General features: G+C 38.5%; 1 protein-coding gene across 1 annotated transcript in view; it reads right to left on the bottom strand.

Moving 5' to 3' along the window:
• TOX (thymocyte selection associated high mobility group box) overlaps window positions 1-14,772 on the bottom strand; it is a 220,863-nt gene that overhangs the window by 77,293 nt on the left and 128,798 nt on the right. Inside the window, exon 3 of the mRNA XM_009640323.2 lies at window positions 14,247-14,489. Coding sequence (XP_009638618.1) covers window positions 14,247-14,489 — 243 coding nt within the window. The remainder of the gene's footprint in view (window positions 1-14,246; window positions 14,490-14,772) is intronic.

Genomic DNA, 14,772 nt, shown 5'->3' with positions numbered 1-14,772 from the left:
AACAGCAGCGATGCCCTGGCCATCTGCCAGCCCAGGCGCATGGCCATGGCTGTTACCAAAATGTTCCCAGGCACAGCAGAGTGAGATGATCAGCAGCACAGCAGTGCAGTAAGCAGTGAGAGCAAAAAGCAGCCACCAACGAGCACTGGACTCTAATGTACAGTGAGGCGAGCAAGCCCCAGGGCAAGCACAGGAGCCTGCCAATTAATAGCTAAACAGCAATAACAGCTATAAATTTGATCTAGCACATTCCAATCAAACCTGTCATTATGTCGACCCCTTCGAGCATCACATTGGGCGCCATAAAGCACTGTCGTGGTTTAACCTGGGCCAGCAACTAAGTCCCACCCAGCCGCTCACTCACTCACCCCTGCTGGGATAGGGGAGAGAATAAGAAGGGTAAAAGCAAGAAAATTTGTGGGTTGAGATAAAGACAGTTTAATAGGTAAAGCAAAAGCCACGTGTGCAAGCAAGGCAAAGCAAAGAATTCATTCCCTACTTCTCATGGGCAGGCAGGTGTTCAGCCATCCCCAGGACAGCAGGGCTCCATCACGTATAATGGTGACTTGGGAAGACAAACACCATCACTCTGAACATCCCCCCCTTCCTTCTTCTTCCCCAGTTTTTGAGCATGATGTCATATGGTATGGGATATCCTTTTGGGCACTTGGGGTCAGCTGTCCTGGCTGTGCCCCCTCCCAGCTTCTTGTGCACCCCCAGCCCACTCACTGGTGGGGTGGGGTGAGAAGCAGAAGAGGCCTTGACACTGTGTAAGCATTGCTCAACAGTAATGAAAACATCCCTGTGTTATCAGCCCTGTTTCCAGCACAAATCCAACACATAGGCCGATGTTGGCTGCTATGAAGAAAATTAACTCCATCCCAGCCAGAACCAGCACACCTACATAGGTTATCAAAACTAGGGGAAGAAATTATGGACTTCCACGTGGGAATAAAAGATGTGGGATCATAGTAGTCATGCTTCAGAGTCTTCCTAAAAAAAAATTTGTTACATTTCTTGGAATCACTTGATCACATCTAGAGAAAGACAGGGGCAAATCCAAGGCTTTGTGTCATCTTGAATTGGAATAATATCTTAGGAGCAGCAATTTGATGAATGCTACTTACATCTTTCAAAAGCCGTATTACTTTCTCTTGAAACATTTAATTGTGAATCAGACACATGCTTACACTTGATCAAATGTACAATTCCTAAAATTAAGAAAATTTATGCTTAATGTAATTCCACATTTCCTCTGGTACAAACCTGCTTTGGCCAATGTGTTGCAGTTTTAACAAGGGTCAAAAATAATATAATAAAAGAATGCAAATTTAATATTTTAAGCTCCACTGTGAAGTAAAGGAAGAGGATACTTAATATCATTTATCAAAGTAGGAAGGGAACAGCAAACTGAGACCTAACCACTAGAAGGTCACAGCCAATAACGTTTCTGCAAATAGAAATGGGTTGCAGAAGCATCAAATGCAAATTACTGCTTGCTGGAGAATTTTAATAGAGTTCTACGTCACATTATAAAATGTTTAATTGTAACCCCATTTTAATAACACCATCTGATTAAATGAAAAGACGCCTTGCTGATCGCAATTACAATCTGTCAAACTGCATATTTATTTACAGTTTGGTTTCCTAAAACCATAAGATAAAAAAAGGAAACTCTATTCCGCTTGTCAGCAAACTATAATTATTGTGTATCCTTCTGTCAGTTTCTGCATAAAACTTTTGGTTCTAAAATGGATCTAATTATAACTACATCAACATTTTTATAAATGCTTGCTTTCCCTTCTTTCCCCCTTCCTCCCTCCCTCCTTCATCAGTGAACTCTTTGTTGCAAACTCTGGAGGAAAAACTTCTTCTGAGGAAGTAACTTTTGTTTCTTTATTTTATCTTTTCTATCCTAAGTTATTGATAGAATACAGAAGACTCTATTGAATGTAAATATTATCTATGGCAGTGCACCTTCCTAGCACTGCACTCAAGCAAAGCCATGGGATTAGGACTCTATTGGGTATTTTCTGCTCTGGCATTAATGTCTTGAATATCAGCTGAGAAACTCTTTCCAAGTATATCATGTAGCTCATCTTCTACAAAGTCTATTTATTGTAATTTATAACCTCTCACAAGAAACAATTTGCCAGACAAACAAGAAATGAGTCCAAATGTCTGAACACTAGTGTATGTATCAACCAGTTATAGAAATTACATCTCAAAGAAAAGTCTATTAAATCATCCAGCCCATCTCCCAGACAGTGCAGGATTTTCCCATACGAACATGTTCCAGTGCTTTAACACTACCTAGCAGACAATTTGGATGACATTGCAGGGTTTTTTTTCCAACCTTCACCCACTGCTTATTTTTATCCCATTACTTGCAGTGACATTCCTTAAGCATCATAAACATCTATTCCTTCAGCCTAACTTTCTAAGTAATGGATGATGATAAATAAATATCATATTGAAAATATGCACATAAACAATTTCATAAAATAACACACTATAGCTGATCCTTCAAGAAGAGTTATTTTTCTCAGTGTAGGTTATGGGCTAATACAATCTGGATCATGATTACATGCTAATAAGATTTGGGAAAAGCTGATTATTTTTCTACTGTTTCTTAAATGGTCAAGTCAGCTGTGAACCAAAACAGTCTGAGTTAATATACATCCTCTTGACTATTTATTTCCTTGCTGTTCCATCAACATCTATTACCTATCATTCATTCTTAGATAAATATACATTTTATAAATATAAATATATACATATATAAGCACTTTAGAAATCAAAATAAATAAAAGACAACTGAAAAGATTAAATGGCCTGCATTAACCTCCACTGACTGCTGGGTTTTATGTATACAGTGAAGTAGGGAATTTTTACCCAGAGCTTGTCTGAGGAGTCTGTGCAGTTGCCATTAGAGGAATTCTCTAAAAAATAAGTTAGAAAAACATCTGTGAGAAATGACAACGTATGGAGTATCCTGCTTTCAGGTAGAGGACCCTTTAAAGTCTTCCCTTGGACTAGACTATGGGAGGGACTTTAGGGTTCCTTCTAAACCAGTTTCTGTAATTTGGTAAGTAACAACATTAAGGCTGCACTGAGCCAGGTTCCAAGAGGTCAGGTTACTCATGTAACATTTCCTGTAGCGCAGCTTTGCTCTACTGTCTTTAATTATATGATAACCAAATTACTAAAAATTGCTTCAAGATGTCACATTAGATGATATTTCTTCTCTTCAGTCTTGTTACAGCTTGCACTAGTTTTCCAAATGTTACAAAGAAAACCATTTCAGAATTATGATGGCAGAGTGTGAATCATTATTGATAAACAATCTGATATAATCTAAAATCTAAATTTTTGCAATTTATGAACAAATGAAAGCATCTGCTATAGGTCCATCTCTGTTTCTCTTGAAACTCTGGGAAAGCCCCTGCTAGAGCTGGACGGGGTCAACACTAGGCCAGAATATTTCTGAAAGTCCCACTGAGATTTTCAGCTAGTCACAGAGCTCCTAAAATGCAGTTCAGAGGTAGAGGCTACAAATGACAAAGTTAGTGCAATGATGCCAGCCCCAATTAAAATTACATAGGCCAGGCCCTGGGCAGAGAACTTTCCTTCCATGTGTTTTACCCTCCCTGCATTCATGAAAGCTGATGGTAGGTGAGACAAAACATACGTGCTATGCAACTGGTCCATAAGGCCTGGGACTGGGAATCTGGGGCAGTGGAGCATCAAACTCGGGTTAAGCAGATACTTCACTTCTCCCTAGAGCTGACTGCATTTCAGGGACAAGCAAAACAACTCTCACATCTTTTCCATGGCTCTTAAATAAGGCTGCTGTATCACTTCCAGGTTCCATGACAGCTTAGAAGTCTCAACTATCATTATATACAGTCATCGTAACAGGTTTATATTAGATGTGTAACACATGGCAGTTAATTCCTGCCTTTATTACATTTGAGGACTTCCGCTAGTTCTAATATTGAAAGTTGTCTCTCACCACACTGCTGCCCACCTTTGTGCTACTGATCATCAGACATGAAATCAGCTCCCGGTAATACTTTCGTTATTATGGGTCCCACAGCGTAGACTCATCTTCCTCTCCCTTAAGATCTGCCTCTTTCAGCCTTTTTCAGCTTGGGACTCATCTGTATTTGTATACTGTGAATTACATTTTATTGGGTTTTTAATAAAGTAAATGTCTTTCTATTCCATAATATAGTATTTGGCAGATATGAGGGACTGATATTGCAAATAGCTATTTGTTCTGTTATTAGTACATTACCTGCTTAGCTAATTAGTGACTACAAAGCACTTCAAGACACAAGAAAGGTGCTGCAGAAGAACAGAGTGCCAATAGCATTATTGTTCAATTGCTGTGGTTTATTTTTTCTAGGAAAAAAACCCCAAACTTTTAAAAGTTTTGCCAGTGGTTATTTTACACTGTATACTTTCTGTCAGGCAACTTAAGCTGCACTTAATATCCAGATCAGCACTAAGCCTATTGCACTAAACATTTTTTATGCTACTTCGTAAGAAAGGGGAGTGTAATAAAATTCATTAAACTGAGATCCCACACTTGAGTATTAAGGCATGTGTAGGAAACTGAATCTTAGTTACTGAGTTAATCTCTGAAATTCTTTATGTGTGAATGAAGGTAATCTTAAAGTGCATTAGAAGGAAGTCCCATCTCTGAATAAAAAAGTGTTGCATTCTCATCAAGGGCCTGATCCTGTAAATCCTCCACGCACAGGGCTTTTTCACTAAAGGACCAGAACACTTATTTTCAAATGTGTTTTTCAGTTTAGATAACTTTTGTAAGGGTAAAGTGAAGGCACCTGTAGCCCAATATCACCACTGTCATGAAGTGGAGTTTTGAAGATGGGATATGGAGTAGCCTCATCTTGTCATTCATGAGGTGTGCCACGTCTCAATGTAACAACTAGGCTACTTCTTTTATTAACTCAAATAGCTAAGGTACTTATTATTGAAGTTACTGTCAGGCACTGCAACCTTACTCATAACCCAGGGATTTGGTAAAAAATTTCCATGGTGCAGCCACGTGCAGTACGTTGATTAAATTTGTTGCATCTGCTTCAATTTGGCTTTAGTTTCAGTCTCTGTTTAACACATAATATGGATCCACAATTTGGGGAGAAGGGGGATATTGCAGATGCTACATCCTGTCTTTTACATTTCCTTTCCAGCAGAGGGCTTCAGTGATTAACAGTGTGATACATATGTACATATATATATATTCACACACATACTTACATATATATACATACTTACATACATATGTGTATCCATGTATGTATGTATATGCATGTATGTACCCTGAACATTGCAGTCCGTGTCATCTCCAGGTCCAGGCAGGCACAGGGAGGGCCACGTCACTACCTGTAACATCTCCTTTGTCTCTTTTCCTTCCCTGCAGGTTGGTTGAAATAGGAATGTTGGGTACACACTGATGATGTATAAAATAAACTGTAATGCATTTCTTCATCTGACTTCAGATGGAAAGGGCTCATTTCTGTGGGTTTTGTAACTGAAAGTTATGCACAAACGGGCCTTAGAGATGTTCCTCATTCCATGAGGCTTCTTGCTGCCACTACACATTTTAAGTCCTTTTTTGTAACTGTATCCATCCATGATATGCACAGAAAATGAATTAAGAACATTCATTTTCATATCTTTATTGTCCAAATATAGAGGCAGCAGCATGTACAACATGCCGTAAATGCAGTTCAAATGTGTGTGAGTGAGGCTACAGAGATAAGTTCCTAAGTTGCATACATGTGGCTGAAGTACAGCATTACATTAGCAGTGGAGGTTAAGGGTTTACATGCTGTCCCCAGGGAATCCCATCGTGAGAAAGGGCATTTACATACTGTGTCTGTCAAGCTAAAATGAACCTTTATGCTATTGAAAGGACCAGGGGAGGAGTAGACGTCCTTACACTTTAAGAATTTTGTAATTGCCTTGAGAACAAGAACAAAGGATAAAAATAAGAAATGAGTTGGTTTTTACCAATGATTATTTCTCCAAATCTCAAAATGCTACCAAGTAGAATTTCTACCTCCCTCAGTAACATACTTCCTGCTTCAAAAAGTCAGTGGAAAACTGAAACAATGATACTTAAAGTTGTGTAAAACCATTAAACCAGATACAAAAAACTGTGAGACTATCAATTGGACCTTTTAAATTCCTTCAACTCAGAAAAATCAAGAAAGCCAAGAACGTGTTTTTTCTCCCAAAGTGAATTAAAAATTTTGCTAAAGATCTATGACCCTACATAGGCAAGACTAGATGAGAAGAATTCACACTCCATTCTAGCAGGTGACACCGTCATGAAGTTCTGGGTTTCTGGTGTCCCAGCCTTCAGCAGAGTCGCACAGCACATCTGAACTTCCAGCATGTGAATGGCAGCTTGAGTTAAGACAGGGCATGCCACAGTGGGACTAGTTTTGTCCACACAACATATCTTTCAACTCGCTGAACAAGATGGGATGGGATGATGAATGCAGTACAAATACATGAAGGATGTGCAGTCTTCTCACCTACTTTCGAGTTTCAAGGAATACAAATGCATCCATTAATGAAACAGGTGGAAGGAGAGACTACTCCAGCCGATGCACAAAACTCTCCCTTTCATCTGCACTATGGGCTTCTCCTTCCTTTTTGTCTTCAGAAAAGCATCCTCACAGTTTCTGAGAAAGACATTTCATTTCTATTCCATCTACAGGCCTTAAGATCACTAAGATTTTTTTTTGCCAAAGACTGAGTCTTCAGAAACATTTCATTATCTTGCTGTTCTCGACAAGTACATGCGATGTTAAAAGCAGCAGATTAAAGTCAACAATCTCTGCTGCTGAAACCCCTGAATTTCTGACATTTCCTGAGAGTTATGTTTTCTCTATTTGCATACTCTATTATCTGTTTTGTTTGACACTTGCAGCTATGATGCTGCTTATGCATTAATCACTCCTGTGAGTACTTCACATGTGAGGGGTTGTATAATCTACCAACTGCAACTGAAGGCTTTCTCTCTGTGCCACATTCGTCATGTCTCAGCCTGTCCCTATCTGGTTAAAGTCTAAGAAACAATAATTAATACTGCTACACATTTTTTTTCTTACTTTTCTAGGTAGCAAATAAATTCCTATCAGACAATGGGTAGCTTTTGTGAAAAAAGTTCACCAAAGCATTTTCTACAGAAGGTTGTTTTAAAAAATAAACCATGACACCTTGTTATTCCTTCTTGAAATTATACTGAAGTTGTTTTCCTACTGAATTTGTGGAATATGTGAGCCACATGGAGTCTCAACAACCACATTGAAATAAGCAGAATGCTGTATTTCCCAATCGACTGTAAATCAACAGCTTTATTGGCACTTTTAAAAATGAGACCTGGAATTATTCTAAAAAGAGTTCTGGTCATTTATGTACAAATATTTTCCTACAGTAATGAGCAAATATTTACTTGTTCTATCCTTAAGGTATGTTCTTAGTACTTACAGACAGCAAGTATAGCTTTACCAGATACTTTAAGACCAGGAAAAAAGCTAAGATCATGAAAAACACTAGCCATAAATATTCTCACAGTAGTTCTAGTCCTAGCTGACCTCAAGAAGGTGGGGCCCATCGATAGCCTGCACCCACAGGGTGGTTTCTTGCACTCTGCTGGTTTTCTCTTGGGAGGGAAAAACCGTAGAGGTGCTACCAGTTGAGGTGCTACCAGTGATGCTCCCTCCGCCGTGTATGCCTGGAACAATGTTTACCGCTGAGAGCCCCTGAGGGACAATGTGACCCATGGGAAGGTTCTGGGTCCCCTGCTGTAGTGGGGGAGTCATTAGACCCATCCTAGATAGAGCACATCTTTCTGAGAGGTGCCCCATCTTGTTTTCAATCCTCAGGTACAGAGGACCAACCACCTCCCATTGTACATTATCTAAATGGTAAATTTCTATCAGTGTTATAATGCACATTTTGTTTCCAGCCTGATTTTATACAGCTGTACTTTCTAGATGGATGTTTTAATGTTTTTTTTTGTAGCATGGTGAAGAGCCTTCTACTAGCAGATAAGCAATATGCAGGTATTTATAAAACCTTTATCAAGTTACATCTTAATCAGCTCCTCTGCCTATCCCTTCTGTTGTCTTTCTGATGACAAAAGAGTGGAGCAGACATCAGAAGTAAGGAAAGATAAACATGATGTCCCAGAGCCCTGGATGGAATAAATCATCACAAGTCTGCTGAAGACAATATAGTTATGACAACTGACATCAGCTGAAGATTTGGCTGTGCATCCTTATAGTTAGGCTGTTTGATAAAACACACACTATTGTAACCTTTTCCCACACAACGCTTATTTCAGTGAGAAAACCTAGCTTGTAAAATATGTTTTGTTTTGGTTTGTTTTTTTAAAAAAGGAAAAGACAGTTATCCTGCAAGAATACAAAGTCGCTTAATAAGAGGAAAAAAAAAACCCAACTTTAACACAAGGTGTTCCATGACCTTAGCTTTATGATTTGGTGGTTCTGATGCCAATAACTCACTGCAATAAAATTTGGGGTAGCAGCAGATCTGTGTAGCATAACAGTAAATTTTGATGTAAACTGAAGACCAGAGCCTAGTAATGAGGCACAAATGTGAAGTATTCACTAGAGACTAAAAGTATCTTCTACCCCCGGCATGCAATACAAGCTAGAGATAAGTATCCAAGCATGATTCAAATCTCAACACTTAGGTTAGAAGCGGCAAATCTTTTGCTTTGTTCTGAAAGTTATTCATCTTGTTCATCAGAAATAAAAAATTTCTGTTTGACTCAGTAGTTTGCACTAACGCTTAATGGTGCCAAAAAAAATCAACCATATAGGTCAGCCTCAAAACGAGTCATGAATACTGAATTTAAACTAGTATGTATGAAACTGGTAAAGCAAAAACTCTGAAATATATCCCAGCACAACAACAACAGTCTCCTGTACTGGATTTATTAGCAACTGTACTGTGAATAAGAAATACTAGCTTCATTCTACCTGAGGTGAAAAACAGGAAAAAAAAGTAGCTGTCCACCTTCTGCACTGTTATACAGGGCCACATTTTTTTTTTTAAGATATTACTCTCTCATGGGCTGCATATCTAAAAAATATAATTCATGAAAAAATATAATGTAATTGTTAGGGCTTTGATGAATTGGGGCATTATGTTAAATAATTATTCATTGCTTTTATTCTTCTGTCAAAGTGTGCAAAAAAAAAGCACTTTTTATTGCTTTTTTTTTTAATATAAGGACATGGGCCTTTGTGACATGCATTTTATTTTAAACTAATGCTTCTATTATTCCCCATCTGAATAATTATAGCTGACATCATCTACTCTTTGGTGTCCTAGAAGATCTTTAGCTCTAGTCCACTGTTACATATTTTATGCATTACATGAAATAAAATACCTCGAGATTTTGAAAATATTTATTTTAAAAACAGCAATGAAATTGTCTGTAATCACATTTTCTGCTCTGCTTTGAAAGCAGCATTATTCAATATGCCAGTGGTCTTTTCCATAAGAGCAACATATTAGAAATTCATGCTGCTCTAATATATCTGAATTCATTGATGTACTCTACTCCCTATAGACCTAAAGAAACATTTTTGCTTCAGTTTCATATGTCCTGCACATTACCTACTGATGTGGTGGTTGTCAAAACAGTTGTACAGTAGCCTTTGAATTCTAAGTGTGCCTTGACTGTATACTAAAAATGACAATAAACCTAAGTATATACATTATGCTGGCTTTTGTTGCCAGCACAAGTAGAGCATTTGGGAAATAAATCCCCTGATTTTATTGCCTTTTAACATCTTTTCCACTTTAAACTTCAAACCCAGAAATTTGAAGTATTTCAAGAAACTAAAATCTCTTTTATTTCTTTCTTGTAAATTTGCTATAGTATACCATCATAAGCCGCATTTTCAAAAAGATCAGCACAAGATTATAAGCGAAAGCATTCCAAAAATAGGGTTTTTTTCCTCTATGGAAAAACAGCATTGTGATTTTTAACCCTGGTTTCTTGGGGAAAAAAGCAATCATCTACAGGATATACTAAAGAAGCTGAAATGTCTATAGTTTTGTTGATAAAATGAACACACAGTAAAACGCATGTTATAGAACACATCCAAAAGCATTTTTACAGATAAACACACATTCTCATAGTGATGGTATATACATGCATTTGCTTGCAAATGTCAGAAGGGTATTTCTTGCAGTCCTTGGAATATTTCAGGAAAATTCATGCAAACAGAGAAGTGCTGGCAGGTCAAGCCCCAACTGAACCTGAACCAAACCTACATGGGGCTACCTTCAACTGTAGTAAATCAGGAAGGGATCTCTATTCCATTATATAGAAACAAACATGCCTAGAGAACCATCCGTACATCTTCATTAAACAGCTCTATCTATACCTAATTAGATCCACTTAAGAAGCAGGAATAGAAGTCATGTCTATTTGAAGGAGGACTTTACAGAGCTCCCACATGTAGCCGACCATGCTGGGGCTGGACCGTGCGTTCACACCACCGTGTGTCACATTCCACACAAATTCTGTAGGCTTCTGAATCCTCAATATCCAGATATCATGAGCATCTAAAGAAATCTATATGTGACAGCACGGTATAAATTAGTGTTCGTGTGGATGTGTGTGTATGCCTGTATGTCACCTAAGCAGAAAACAGAAACACACAAACATAGAAGCCAATATATGAACTGACAGCAGAATAATGAGAAAAAGAAATTTTAGTGATTTTCTTTTTTTTTTTTTTTTTTAAGTAGTGGGGGTGCAATAGGAAATCCAATCAATCAAAAATACTTCAAAGACAACTAATTCCAAATTTAAGTATCAGACACAGTAAATGGCAACGGGAAATTTTAATCTCCCAGCATTGTAAAATTTTTCAGAAACAATTCCCACAGTGTAAAAAATCTGTAAGAAGCTGATCCCTAATAAGAATTCACTGAGCTGGTAGTGGGCTCTTATTGTGTGTGTTTAAGCACTTCCACAGAGGAGAATTCTTACAGAGCCTGGGGCAAATCTTGCAATCCCTACTCAAAGGGATTTCATCTGCAGCGTGGAGGGAGTGATGCACAGTATGAAACCAGGACTTCTCGTGGGGGGAATTTTGAAGGATTTTTAAGAGGGGTGCATCCTCAGTTTTCAATCTGTCCAACATCATGGAAATCCTCATCTGAAAACACCTGGTAGCTGAGATGAAAGAAAAATGCTACAGTCTGTGAACAAACTATGTTCCCACTTTGTTTCTGAGCTCACTGTATTTCCATTCTCTTGTTTGGCCAGCATTAATTAAGGCTTTCTCTATAAAAACACCAATTGAAAACCACTCTTGTCTGTTCTAACACAGACAAAAAGGAAGGTATTATTGCTAAAATACCAACATGGGTTAAAAACTGACTAAAGGAAGGATGTTGAAAGTAAAAAAAAAAAAAAAAAGAAAGACCAAATTCAATCAGAGGCACATTGCACTACAGCTGAATTTGTCCCAATATAAGTTAAATTTGCTGAAGATGTGAAATTAATTAGGGATAGGGAACAGCCAACAGATTCATTTCTAAGAATATTTTTTCTAAAAATACTCATTAGTGCCCTGAAAAATGAAGCAAGATACATGGTTTCCAAATACACTAAGTGGTAGTTGATATACCAGAAATTTTATAGCACCAAAGGTTTAGATAGATTGGAGAAATTTATACATTATTTTCTATGTGAGGCAATATAAAAGTGATTTAGGCAAGTACTTGTTAAATGGATCAGAGGTTGATGAGATAGTAAAAAGGAAACTTAGAGATGAGTAATATAAAGAGGAAAGAGTCATATTGAAGAAAAAATGTAAAAGGTTCTTGATTATAAAGAAGAACTTCAAAGCAAAGTAAAGAATGCTAACTCTACAAAATCCTCTGTCTTTCTTCATCAATGGAAAGCCAAAAGGACAATGGGGCCATTCTATTCACTGAAGAAGCCACTGAATTCACTGAAGAATTAACTCAAATTATCTCCCTCAGGTTAATTCCTCTCAAGTTATCAAATTCAGATCAGAGGAACTATATTGCCAAACAGTGTTTGAACCGTAAAAAATTGTGGTGTTAACATTTTACCAGTTGTACTAACATGAGATGTAGCTTAATCCCCTTAACAGACAAGCCAATCAGAGTTAAAACTATTGCCAGTTAAGAGGCCCTCTTGTCTGCAAAGGGCATGCAAGTTAGGGAGAACAGTTAACTTAATCCATGATGCTTCAAGGATCATGCTTTATTTATTGAACGAATCCTCAGAAATTACTGATAAAATTTAGCGCACATTTTCTTGAGGTCTGATTTTCATTTTTTCTGGTCCACACTAAGTCCTAATAGCAAAATTGCCTAGTTATATTATTCAGCTTTTTTGTATTTGCCCTCAATGCAATAATTCACTGTGATGATCTACAAATTCTCAAGGCCCTTTGTTCAGAGCTTGTTGCAAGAGGTTAATCTGGAACATCAGAGCTTAAAAAACTGCATAGTTTTGAGCCATAGCCATGGCTCAAGAGGTCAATTCAATGAAATACTGCTTGTCTTGACTAGAGTGCCAAGCGTTTCTCTTACTTTTTCAAGTCCTTTCATAGCTCTGATTCTCAGAACCCCATACAAGATTTAGCTCGTGCTCTTTAATGCATGCCATCAGCTTTATAGAAATGCAAGCAAAATTCAAAACATTTCCATGAAGTATATTTATATTTCTCTATGAAAATCTGCCTCTCCCCCTCTCCTTCCATTATTGAACATAACCCTGTGGTCAGATTCAGACCTCAAACACAAAGCGTGTAGCATCCTAGTAAATCAATAACAACTAAGCAGCACATAAGAAGCCAAGACTAGCCCACCTGCAGCACAACATGTTGGAAATCCTCAGAAGGACAACAGAGCTCCCCAAAATCAAGGCAGCTTTATTTCAATTAAGTTGCAATGAAGCCCTGTGACAAGGCAGATTTCTGTTGTAAACTGTTTTCCAGCAACCACAGCCCCCGAGCCCCTGGCTCTGGGGCTGTTAGGCTGAGGAGCTGATGGGGTGCTGAGCCTAGATCCCTCAGCCCACAAACCCCCATATGCTGCCTCAGCTCCCAGGCTCCCAGGACTGATTTTTTTTTTTTTTTTTTTGGTAATGTGATGGGGAGCTACAAGCTGGAAGCCTAAACAGCCTCAGTCCCTAAGCACAGAGCCTCCCAGCTGGGACATGGTGCCCTAAGCCTCTAACCCTCCAGTGAGAAGCCCAGACCCTTGGATCTCTAGGAACGGCAGATCCTTAAACGTTGGTTGTCCAGATCTGCAGTTCTTGGGCAGCCCATCTAGCAGAGTGCCTGCAGTCCAGTGAGCCCCACACAACACCAGGGGCATTCCCCTCTTTCAAGGGAATTTTAACTTTTTGACTTAGAATTGTATACTGACTTGAAATAATGCCCTCTTCCATAAAATGGTCTCGTCCAGAGCTGCTATGCAAGAAGTATACTAATTATTTGTAGAGCCCACTTGAAAATGTAACATGTAAAGTAGCTCTGCAGTTGTTGCAACCAATTTAACATTCAAAGAAGTGATTTATAATATCAGGCTTCCCAAGATTATGGCCATAATGACTATCTGACAGACTTTATAAGCAAATTGTCCAGTCATTTCAATTGGATTCTGGCTCGCTGTGGACTGGGAACTGTAAAAAGGCTATAAGATTTGGCCTAGAATCAGAAATAACATTTGCTGTTTTCCAAACGTGTGGTAAACAAGAAAGGAGATATTAAATTTTTGTACATCTCTCAGCACATGCAAATGAGAATGGAAAAAGCCTCGTCAGACAAACACAGAACAACGGCCATCTGGATGCAAACCCTGCTGCAGCGGAAGTCAAAGCCTTGAGCCTCCTTTTGTCATTATTTACATCTGTGTAAAGCAGGAGTAATTCTACTGAAGGCAGTGGGTTAACATCCTGGCTTTGAGGAATTCAGCTGTAAAACCCCCACCACCTCCAGTGGGGGGAGGATTTGACACAGGGAGGGTGATGTAAAACCCAGAGTCAGGCCAGCTTGCTCGATGACTTGAGTGGTGCAGGAGCTGGCCCCTTGGAGGATTTCAAGCAGGCCTGTATTTCCCCAGTTTCACAATGTAAGGTAGTACAGAAGGGAAAGACTAAAAATGCTTACCACAGAGAGGGAATTGGAAAGGAGTGCCCCGTCTTGGCCAAGCATGTTGGAAACTGTAATTTCTGGTAGATCCATGTTTTGTGGGTGGAATGGAAGGAGGCCGTTGTGGTTCATGGGATGACACAGAGAGTGGTACCCAGACTCTATCTCATTCAAGTGCACCAGGGAGTGGTCAGGCAATGACGGAGGAGTTATAGGAGGTATGTTAAAATCTTCACTTTCAAGACTTGGGCCAGGAAAAGACTGGAAAAAAAATACAGAAAGTGCTATGAAAATCATATGAATACTGATCAAGAATAATAATAAAAGTCACACAAAACAAACAAAAAGAGCCCAACTCGCATACTTCTAAGCAGGAGCTTCAATTTAACAAAGAGAATATTTAAAACACCCATATATTATAACAGTGGAGTTTCACCATTATGTATGGAAGAAAAATTGGCTCTAAGGCATAAGAATCTCTGTTACTTTCACAGCTTCCATTAGAAAGAGATTTTTTTTAAACAAGCTGAATTCAGATTTCAAG

The sequence above is a fragment of the Egretta garzetta genome, unplaced genomic scaffold (assembly GCF_000687185.1).
Source record: "Egretta garzetta isolate BGI_Z169 unplaced genomic scaffold, ASM68718v1 scaffold340, whole genome shotgun sequence".
Classification (NCBI taxonomy): Eukaryota; Metazoa; Chordata; class Aves; order Pelecaniformes; family Ardeidae; genus Egretta; species Egretta garzetta.
Note: the sequence above shows the minus strand (reverse complement) of the source record. Positions and strands in the feature narration are given on the sequence as shown.